Raw genomic sequence first — 10808 nt, forward strand, 5'->3', positions numbered from 1 at the left:
ACTCACTGCCCTCATCTAGGTCATCAATAAAGATAAAAAGATGGGCTCCAGTACTGATCCCTGGGGGACACCACTTGTAACGGGTCACCAGCTGGACTTAGCTCCATTAACCACTGCCTGTTGGGCATGGCCCTATAGCCAGTTCCTTATAAGGATAGATAGCAACAGGACAAGAAGGAATGGTTTTAAGCTCAAGGAGGGAAGGTTTGTATTGGATGTCAGGGAAGTTCTCCACAGAGGGTGCTGAGGTGCTGGAACAGCTGCCCAGAGAGGCTGGGGATTCCCTACCCCTAGAGGTGTGTAAGGTCAGGCTGGGCAACCCGGGCTGATACGTGATGGAGAAATTTAGTGAGATAAACCGCAAGGCAGAAGCGCTGCAGGCGAAGGAGAGAAACAAAACCTCCTCTCCACAGCACCAGAAGGCGGCGACCGTTACACCGCGAGCGCGGCAAATTTAAACTAGGAGGCCACGGCGCCGCGTGGGACCCCTGCGGCTTTGGATTGGCGGAGAGGGAGAGAGGAGCGCGCTGATTGGTCCACGGATGAAGGGAGGGCGGGAGCTGGACGGCGGAACTTCCGGAGCGGTGGGCGCAGCTTCAGCCCGCCGCTGCTATGAGGGCCGCGACCCCGCGGAGGGGCGGCCGGGGTGCCGGAGGGGCGGCGGAGTCCCCGGCTGCGCGCTCTCTCAGCGCCTCGGCCACCCCTACGTTGGTGGAATGTCCCGGCAACGACGATGAGAGGGAAAGGCGGCAGCGTCGGCGCTCGCGGGCGGTGGATCTGCAGCTCGGCGGCACCGAATCGCCGCTCAGTCTCTGCTCTCCGGTGCCCAGGTAGGACCGGGCCGTGGGGGGACGGCAGGCGGGCTCGGTTCCCCTGGCACGGCCGTGCTTCCTTCCCTCAGGCAGGCGGACGCGTCTTTGCCGGCCCTGTCGGGATGGACGAACGCGCAGATCTCGGAGCATTACTCTGCCTGCATCAAGCTGTCCGCTGAGAACGTGAGTGGGTTCCCTGCTCTGATCGCACCTGGATTTGGGGTGGGGGGGATCCTCTGCGACGTGTCACAGCTCCTGAGGCATCGTAGAATGGCTCGGGGTGGAAGGCAGCCAAGTTTCAACCCCCTGTCACAGGCAGAGTCGCCAACCTTCAGATCTGCTGCTTCATCAGGTTGTCCAGGGCTCCATCCAACCTGGCCTTGAACACCTGCAGGGATGGATGGGGCATTTACAGCCTCTCTGGGCAGCTGTTCCAGCACCTCACTGCTCTCTGTGAAGAATTTCCCCAACATCCATTCTAAATCTTCCCTCTTTAAGCTTAGAGTCATTCTCCCTTGTCCTATTGCTGCCTTCCCTTGTAAAAGGCTTATTCTCCTCCTGTTTATAAACCCCTTTTAAATACCATTAGGCAGCAATGAGGTCTCCTCGCAGCCTTCTCTTCTCCAGCTCCCTCAGCTTGTCTTTGTAGGGGAGGTGCTCCAGCCCTCTGACCATCCTCATGGCCTCCTTTGGACCCTCTCCAACAGATCCACATCTTTCCTGTACTGAGGGTCCCAGACCTGGATGCAATACTCCAAACTGGGCCTCATGAGGGCAGAATAGAGGGGGACAGTCACCTTTCTCTGCTGGTCACCACTCTGCTGAGAGAGCCCAGGCTGCCATTGGCCTTCTTAGCTGTACACTGTTGGGTCTTGTTCAGTTGTTCATCCACCAAGACCCCCAGGTCTCTTCTCTGCAGGGCTGCTCTCAAGTATTTCTTCTCCCAGTCTGTATACATATCTGGGATTACTCCAAACCTAGTATAAAACCTTGCTCTTTGGTATGTTGAACTTCATTAGGTTCACACAGGTCCACCTTCCAAGTTTTTCAAGGTCCCTCTGGGTGGCATTCATTCTTTCTGATGTGTCAGCTCAGTGTAAAGCTGGTTTGGGCCTTTCAGGCAGGTCAGAGTGGTCTGTGAGAACCCCACAGGTTGATGGCTTGCAGGTTGACAGCATCCTGTTTTGAGTTTCCGTTCTCACCTGCACTTGTATTGCAGAAAATCAACACCAGGAATGTTTTTGGCTTACATCTGATAGACTACATGACAGATATACTGAAACAGAAGGACTCTGAGCTGACCAACTTCAAGGTGAGTTGTTCTCGGTTGTGTTGGGTCTCTGAATTGAAGCTCTAACAAATGACACATCTGAAATAAATGAGCTTTCAGCAAGAGATCTGGTAGAGGCAGCACTGTCATTTTTAGTGGAATTTAACACTGCTGACTGCTTTGGTACTGCAGAAATTAAAGGCTAAGCGCCTCTTTTAGTGATGGTCCTTCAAAAGGAGAGCTTTAATAATAAGGCTTCTGAGGTAAACATTGGATGTTTTGGCCAGAAACAGAGCAGGGCTGTGGTGGGAAAGAAGGTGATGTGACTTGAGTGTAGGAGACAGAAGGGACAGATCAAAATAGGGAATATCCAAGCAAAGACTCCTTGCTGTTGATAGTTCCTTGTTGCTCCAGAAGCATTCAAAAACTCAGGTCTGCATCTCGTCTTCTTCATTTACCTCTTGCTGTGTTCTGTTCCTTCCTCACTAAAAACTGCATCCTGTGTTGCTCTGTCAGATGGCAGCTGGCACCATCGATGCCAGCGTGAAGATCTACGCCGTGCGTGTGGATGCGGTCCATGCAGACACGTACAAAGTTCTTGGAGGCTTAGGCAAGGAGTCAGCACCTGCAAAAGAAGTGGGCAGCCCAGAAGAAGGTGTGCCGTTCACTGCTTTTCTGTTAAGCTCTTCCTGCTTCCACCCACAACACTTCCTGTGTTCTTCTGAATTTCAAAGCGCTGTTTCTTTCTCCTAATATATAGAGCTGGGAGGATGCCACTAGCTTGGTGTATTTATTTCTTCTTAAGGGCTGCAAAATACTGAGTTTCTTTTCTGGGGAAGTTTGAGATGAGAACCTGATGCTCAGCCCTGTACTTGAATACTTGGCCAGCTAGATCTGAGTGCAAAACAGGAATGGCCTCATCTGAAATGTTTGAGAATGAAGCACCCCACGCTTTGCTGTCCTTTACTTTGAAACAGAAATGTGCTGTTAAGACAGAGGAGGCAAAATAAAAAGGAACACATTGAGCAGCCACTGAAGTGTTGGTGGTTTGTGCTAATGGATCCCTACCTGGGTCACTTTATGCCCCCGGGGCTTTTGTGTGTGTGCACAAAGTGAAGTACAGTTGTATTGTCCTTCGGCTGTAGGATATTTTAGCAAGGTTTTCTAACTGCAGCTTCTTTTTCTTTCAGAAGAAGACAGTACAGCTTCCAGTTCTGCCAAGAGAGTTCAAACAAAGAAGAAGCACTCCTTCAAAACGATTGAACAGAACTTGAACAACATCAATGTGACAGAGGCCAATCGGAGATGTGAGGTGGGTGGAGATGGACCTTCTGTAGTGGTGAGTGGAGGAAGAGTGGAGGAAGGAAAGCTCGCCTCATTTTTTGCCTTTTTATTGTTTTCCTTACTGTGTGTCCTCTCTTGGGCTGTTAGATTCACGTGCATGTCTGAATTCTGCTGTTGTAACACGGTGGTCCTTAATTGTGTCTATTCCTGCTGTGTGAGGCCGCTGTGAGAGTTTTCTCCTCACTGAAAAAAGAGGCATGAGTCAATGAGTCATTCTCCCTTTGGCTTTGTCTTTACAAATCTTCTGCAGAGGCTTCTACACCTCACCACCCATCTGCTCCATTCCTTCATTCTGTGCCTGCAGGTTGACCCCATGTTCCAGAAAACAGCAGCATCTTTTGATGAATGCAGCACAGCTGGCATCTTCCTCACCAGCCTCCGTACACAGAGTTGTCACAGTGAGCTCCTTTTTGACTCCAACATTGTGCCTCTCCCATCTTCGGAAACCCTCGTCCTGCCCAACAGCGATCCTGTGAAGGTGACAGATTTGAAGTGTGAGTGCTGGTAACCACTAAGCCATTCTCCCATCCAGATATCATTTTCATCTGCCAAACGTACTCCTTTCAGCCTCAGCCAGCTTGCTTATGCCTTGATTGACCTCCTGGCTACCTTGTGGCACCTTGCTGTGATCCTGCCTGGGCTGAGGCTGGTTGCTGACAGGACCAGGACCCTCACGGCCTTTTAGATCTCTGCATGGAGCTCAACCTGTTGCACAGCAATGTGTGCATGATTGGAGCCAGGCAGTAATTGAGATGAGCGTGCTCCAGGTTTAGGGCTGACTCTTACAGAGTCTTTTAACCCTGTCAGTATTCCTAAACCCTGTTACTCTGTTAAGATTCACAGTGTTATGCCCACCCTTCCATCAGAGATCCGACTGTGCATCCCTTTCTGCCGAGAAATGAGCCCAAAATGCTTTTGAAACTAAGAACAGTTTAGCACCTGGCATTCGTTTTACCTGCTGGTTATTTCATCCTGTGTCTGATATTTCTTTATCCTTCCTATCTCTAGTGCTGCTAGAAAAGTGTGCTGTAAAACGCCCCATCTACTCTGCGCTGGCTGATTTCCAGTTCATGCACTGGGACGCCGCATCCCATGAAGAGGTACGTAGTTGGCTCTGTGCATTGAGTACTGAGCTGTATGCTCTGCTCTGTCACTGCAGAGTGATCCTGGAGAGCTGTGTGGGGCAGCAAGGTGTGCTGTGGGGTGCTGTGGCTTTCCCCCTGAGCATCTTTTCTTGCAGTCAGTATCAGCCCTGCTGGATAAATTTAAGAAGAGCGACCAAGTGTTCGATATCAATGCAGAAAGAGACAGTGATGTGGAAGATGGTGTTCCTGCCCCGTCCGATGATGACTTCACTGCGGACTCCCCCAGGAGTGTAACAACAGAAAAGATTGGGGAATTTGCAGGAAACAAATCCCTCGTGGCACTCAGTGAGAGCAAGAGGCGAGTAGTCACTCACGTTTATTGCTTTGCTTTGATTGCCAGCAACGAGTTCAGACAGCTCTCTGGAGGATCTTCACTTTCCTGTGTGCGTGTTTTCCATCTGGCTATAGTTTGCTTTCTGGTCAAGTTTCAGGTACACTGAGGAATTCACATCTCTGCCTTCCAGAAGGACCTCCTTTGTATGGTCACGTTTCCTCTTTGGTTGCTTGTCTGCTTGCTCTGCTCCCATCTTCAGCCTGCCCTGCCCACCTCTTTTCACAGCAGCCTCACAGACTCCAGACAGTGCAATACTTACATTACAGAGTATTGTATTACTTAGAATACAGAGCAAACTACGGTTTGCTGATAGGAAAGCAGGAGTCTTGCAGGCTGGTGTCTGCACAGAGCTGGTCAGGGTATTAAACACATTTGGGCCCAGGGTATCTCAAAGGAAGGATTTTACTGAGCAGTGTCTGTGCTCTTTCCAGAATTGATGCAGTTTCTTTTGGGGAAGGAGACATTGGGACCATGTGCCTTCATCTCTCCATGAAACCAGGGGAATACTCCTACTTCAGCCCCCGAACTCTGTCAATGTGGGCTGGCCCAGAGCACTGGCGTTTCAGACCTCGACACAAATGTATGTATGTATTCAGAGCCTGGAGCTCATTTGCTGCTGCCTGGTTGTGGTTCTGTTGGGAAATGGGCAATATGTGAATAGGGAACTACTGGAGAGAGTCCAGCTGAGGGCTGCAAAGATGATAAGGGTTGGAGCATCTCCCTTCAAAGGAAAGGCTGAGAGCCCTGGGGCTGTACACTCTGGAGGATAAAAGGCCAAGGGGGTTCTGATCAATCAAAGTGTGTAAAAGGAGGCTGTCGAGTGATTGGGTGCTCAGCACCACAAGAGGGGGCAACAAACTGGAACAGAGCAAGTTCTACATGAATGTGGGGGAGAACTTCTTTACTTTGAGGGTGACAGAGCACTGGAGCTGCCCAGTGAGGTTATGGTTTCTCCTCTGTAAATATTTTAAATGTATCTGGACATGGATGTGCATGGAATCTCTGGGAATCCTGCTTTAGCAGGGGAGTTGGACTAGATGATTTCCAACCCTGTGACTCTGTGAGCCATAAAGCAAAGGCAGTAGAGATGAGACAATTCTGCATGGCTCTTTTCTAGCCTGACTGGAAGCAGTACTGAGTTAGGACACCAGAAGGGCTCTCAAGTCACACGCAGATCCTTTGGTGTCTGATGTGTTCTCTGTTGTTTGGGTTTGTTAATGATGCTCAGCATTGAGCAGGAGTCTCACTGTACTAATAGAAGAAAATACAGATCCTTCAACATAAAAACTGAAGGTTAGTTTATTTTTACTGCTTCTATAAGGACATACTGATCCCTTTTAAAGTGTGAAGCAGAGGACATCGCCTGTTTCTTTCCCTAACACAGAAAAAAGTGTTTGTAAAGAACACAGGTAACCTGTCATTGTGGAGCAGAAGCTCACGTTCCTTCCTTTCTGCAGCAAGTGCTGACTCTGAGAAAGAGAACAAGAAGAAGAAGGCAAAGAAAGCATTTGAAGTGAACTTTGATGAGGATGTTGACTTTGAGACATATTTCCGTAAGACCAAGGTATGCACTGTGTTTCTGCCTCTGCTCCCTTTGCCATATCAGTGTGTCTTGGAGTGCCATCAGCAGGTGGCTCCCCTTTCTTCTCTTGTGGAACCTGGCTCTGTGAACACAGCAGCACAGCGTCCTGCCTGCTCCTTCATGCAGGGTTTTCTGGCTTCAGAGCTTCTTACAGTTTTACCAACCTTGAAGTGAAGAATGGGGCTGGATTCTTTCTGGCCAGAAAGGCCCTGTCTGAACGCACAGGCCCAGCTGTGTGTCCCAGGATGCTGTGTTTAAGTCACTGCATGCAGAGTAGGACTCATCCTTGGAAGCACTTCAGAACTTCTCTCACTTTAAACAAATATCCATGTTTGGTCATAGAATTGAAGAATGATAGAAAGGCTTGAGTTGGGAGGGACCTTAAAGATCCATTCCATGGGCTGCTTGCCACCCCCCAGCTCAGGCTGCCCAAGGCCCCATCCAAGCAGGCTGTGAAGACCTGCAGGGATGGGGCACCCACAGTTTCTCTTAGTGATCTGTTCCAGAGCCTCACCCACCCTCTGAGTAAAGAGTTTCTTCTAAGTGTTTAATATAAATCTGTCTTTTAGTATAAAGCCATTCATCCTTGTCATGTCACCATCTGCCCTTATAAGAAGCTGAATACTGGATATCACATGGATTATGGCATTACCTTCTGCAGGCTGCTGTAACTCTGAGCAAATCCATTCTGGAAAACCAGAACGTAAAGAGCACCACACTTCCTGCAGACTTCAACTACAACCCTAACAACATTGTCCAGCTGTTCCTTAAACCAGCTGCTAAGGTAAGAGGCTTCTCCAAAATCTTCTTGGCAATGTTCCGTGTGCAGAATCGCTCTTAATCTGCTTGGAGTGCCTCTGGGATGCTCCTCAGGGCAGGAAATGAGCCAGCATGATGCCTGATAGTGAACCAACTCACTTGTGGATGCTGAGTTGTCTGTGCTTGGCTGTTGTGCTTTATGAGGGGATTGGTGGGTGGTATGTGAGGAGGAGGAAGAGGCTGGAAAAAGGGCTGGCAGTGGGTTAGCAAGATGCAGGCACTGCTTGGGGAAGGCATCTAGTTTCCTCTTTCCTGATGTTCCAGTCTCATCTCTGCAGCTCTTCAGGCTGCCTAAGCCAGGCAGCTCCTTGGATCACGAAGATGAGATCGGTGAATATGATTACAATAACCCCAATGACACCTCCAATTTCTGCCCTGCAGCACAGGTAACTGGGAGCAAGAACATTTCTCTCTGTTGCTCACATTTGACATGTGGTAGAAGGAATTCAGGAAGAATCGTATGTCTAGCGTCACTTACCAGTGGAAAAAGAGTTGCCATCAGATTGTGGCAGAGCTGATGCCACACGCCTTTGTCCTGTCACTCAGTGGTGCTCAGGTACCATCAATTCAACAATCTGCCCTTGGAGTTTGCTGGCTGATTTCCTGCAGAAACTCCATTCCATGCTGTTCCATACTGCACCTCCCATGAAGTAGCAGTAGACACCACTGCTCACTTCTGCAGTCACCTCTGCACAGTGATACTTGCACCCAGCTGATTTGAGCTCCTGCTGAAGCACATTTTCTCTAAAGCTTCAGCTTTCTGCCAGGCCGGTGCTGCAGGTCTCATATGCCCCCACGCTGGTGGGAGAGCCTTCATCTCTGTCACCTGTCTGTGTAGAACAGCCTTTTGATATCCTGTCCTTAAGGCTAAACTCACAGAGAGTTTAGCCTTAACCCGAGCTTTCAGCTGTCGGAAGAGGCTGAAGGTCGTTCCTCCACAGGGGCAGTGGCCAGGTGTCACCGCTCTCCTGAGGGGTGGGCACTCAGTGCAGGGAATCTGCAGCTCCTCCCAGATGTCTGGATGTGCCCTCACTGCTGTATCTCTTCTTGACCAGGCTGCAGATAGTGATGATGACAATGACCCCGTCCAATTCATGGGCCAAGCAGACTTCAACCTCACCTCTCACCCTGAGGGTCACGATCATGAGCTCAACGGGGTTGATGGTGTTGATATCACAATGTATGGGGAACTGAACCTCATTGCTGAGCCTCAGAAGGTAAGGACTTACGATGTGCCCAGCTGTGTACCACTGACTGAGCAGATCTGCAGCAGGGCTTCTCAGGGAGAGCGAGAGAGCAGTTTTCCTTGTTCAGGATCTCCAGGGTTTTGCTGATGGATGCTTTATTCTGAGATGATGTCATTGCTATAGGAAAACCAAGTTTGGGTTGTTCCTTTGGTTGAGATAGAGGACGCTGCTGCTGCTGCTCAGTTGCTCCCTTCTAACCCTGAATGTCTTTTCCTCAGGTCAATAAGATAGCGATTCAGTATGCAAAGACAGCCAAGAAAATGGACATGAAGAGGTTGAAGCAAAACATGTGGGACCTTCTTATCGATATACAGAAAAACACAGCGGCAGAGGTGAGTGTAGGCAGACAGCAGGCCTGAAAGAAGCGTGTGCCCTGCATGTAACAGTGGTTAGAGCCCACACAGATCATCATGGACGTGTTGGTGGCAATTCCTTTCCAACAGCCTTGCTCCATGGGATAGTTGCTAAGGATGGTCTGTGAGCAGTGATTTGCAGTGGTGGTTCTCTGAGCGTGAGGCTGAGCCCTGGGGAGCAAAAGCTGCCTCAGCAGTGTCTGTCTTTTTGCTGAATAGATTGAAGATGTGGAGAAGCAGAGCGACATATCAGTGGTGACAGGGGAGAAGGCCTTCAGCAGCATCACGAAGGAACTGCTTCACAGGTAGAGAGGCTCTACAGAAGGTTGGACTCCCAGCTGGGTAGACTTTTGGGCAAGCACTGATCCGTTTGGCTTCTGTTGCAACCTGCTACCTGAATCCTGACAGGAGGGGAATCTCTTGCTGTCTATTTGCTTGAGGGAGCTACAGGTTGCATTTGGCTTGGCCAAGTCTTTGCTAATGGAATAAGGTAGAGAAAATCAGAGACTGGGGAAGGAGCTGCCACATGCAGCTTATCTTTGGTGACCTGGTAGCTTGCAGACATGCTCTGTCCACAGTCTCAGGCTCTGGCCATCCTAACCTTCCTTCTCTTCCTTAGGTTGCCTTCTGTGATGGCTAAAAATCTGTCTGTCCCTTTAGCCTTTGCCTGCCTCTTGCACTTGGCAAATGAGAAGGTAAGCGCAGTGCATGTATGCGAGGTGAGTAGGAGCAGTGGGTAAAGCACACAGCTTTTTATTTTCACATCAGAATCTTATAATAAATCCCATTTCATGATAGTGAACACAAATCAGGTGGATGTGCTGGAAATAAGAAGCACAGTATTTCCAGCTTGACTTCTGTCTGCTGCCAGATATGAGGACAGGGAAGGACAGAAGGGATGAAGCACATCTGCTTAATGTTATGGTGCTGTGGCTGCTTCAGAGTGATACAGCAGCTGAGGGGATTCCTCAATCTTTGCACTGTGATGGAGGCAGAAAGGCCTAGGGTTGTTCTGAGCATTCCTTGGGTGTTTTTGTTCAGCTCCCTGGGTCTTCAGCCTCAAAGGGGAGCAGACTGGCTCTCCTAGACTCAGCTGTTTGCTCTCCACAGAATCTGAAACTGAATGGCACAGAGGACCTGTCTGATGTCATCGTGAAACAAGGAGACTGAGCCGTGTGTGGAGCAGCTCACCCAGGCTGACCCCCAGGCTGGAGCTTTGCTCCCCCGATGGACAGTGCTCGTTCTGCAGCACTGGCAGCTTTTCCTCCTCCCAGCATTGTTGCTGAGAAGGCCCTCAGATCTGTGCACCTCAGGAAAACTTGGGGACGTGATCTCACCTACGGAAACCTGGAGGCCATACAGATGGACAGCTGGTGCTCAGCCTGCCCTCCTTGATCCATTCCCTCCTTCCTGGGTTCAGGAGCAGAGCCCTGCAGTTCCTCTGTGAACCGTTGGTGCCTAGGAGCAGAATGTTGCTCCGTGTGTCTTTTGTTGTCTGTAACTCAGTACACTGACTGACTTACTGATGTTTCCAGTTCTTAGAACCCTTTTCCTTTGATCTTTCCCTGACGTGACTGATACTGAGCTTACCAATAATAAATCCCTACTGCCTCTTAGCTAGATCTCTGTGCAGGGAAGAAGGAAACTGAAGCAAGAGAGGCTAAAATAAAACACGGGTGTTGAGGGAGCAGCAGGAATAGAGCTGCTCCTAAAGGAAAGAGGATCACCAGAGCACCATCGCCCAGAACCCAGTCCTGCAGTACCCAACAGGGGAGCAAGAGAGACCCAGAGATGATTCAAGACAAGCCTGGGGCAGTGGTTGGCAACCCTGCACAAGGTAGGGGGATTGAAACTAGATGATCATGGTCCTTTTCAACCCAGGGCATCCTATGATTACCTGAA

General features: G+C 49.8%; 1 protein-coding gene across 1 annotated transcript; it reads left to right on the plus strand.

Moving 5' to 3' along the window:
* Positions 1–573: 573 nt before the first annotated feature.
* Positions 574–10522, plus strand: NCAPH (non-SMC condensin I complex subunit H). Its single transcript, XM_052664998.1, has 17 exons — positions 574–830; positions 902–995; positions 2032–2124; positions 2599–2737; positions 3273–3394; positions 3731–3920; positions 4435–4526; positions 4667–4869; positions 5337–5485; positions 6363–6469; positions 7149–7271; positions 7585–7692; positions 8362–8523; positions 8772–8885; positions 9126–9211; positions 9526–9601; positions 10017–10522. Exons 1-17 carry the CDS (start codon positions 613–615, stop codon positions 10074–10076), a joined length of 2136 nt encoding a protein of 711 aa, XP_052520958.1. The 5' UTR covers positions 574–612; the 3' UTR covers positions 10077–10522.
* The last annotated feature ends 286 nt before the right edge of the window (positions 10523–10808 follow it).

The sequence above is a fragment of the Tympanuchus pallidicinctus genome, unplaced genomic scaffold (genome assembly GCF_026119805.1).
Source record: "Tympanuchus pallidicinctus isolate F22 unplaced genomic scaffold, pur_lepc_1.0 scaffold60, whole genome shotgun sequence".
Classification (NCBI taxonomy): Eukaryota; Metazoa; Chordata; class Aves; order Galliformes; family Phasianidae; genus Tympanuchus; species Tympanuchus pallidicinctus.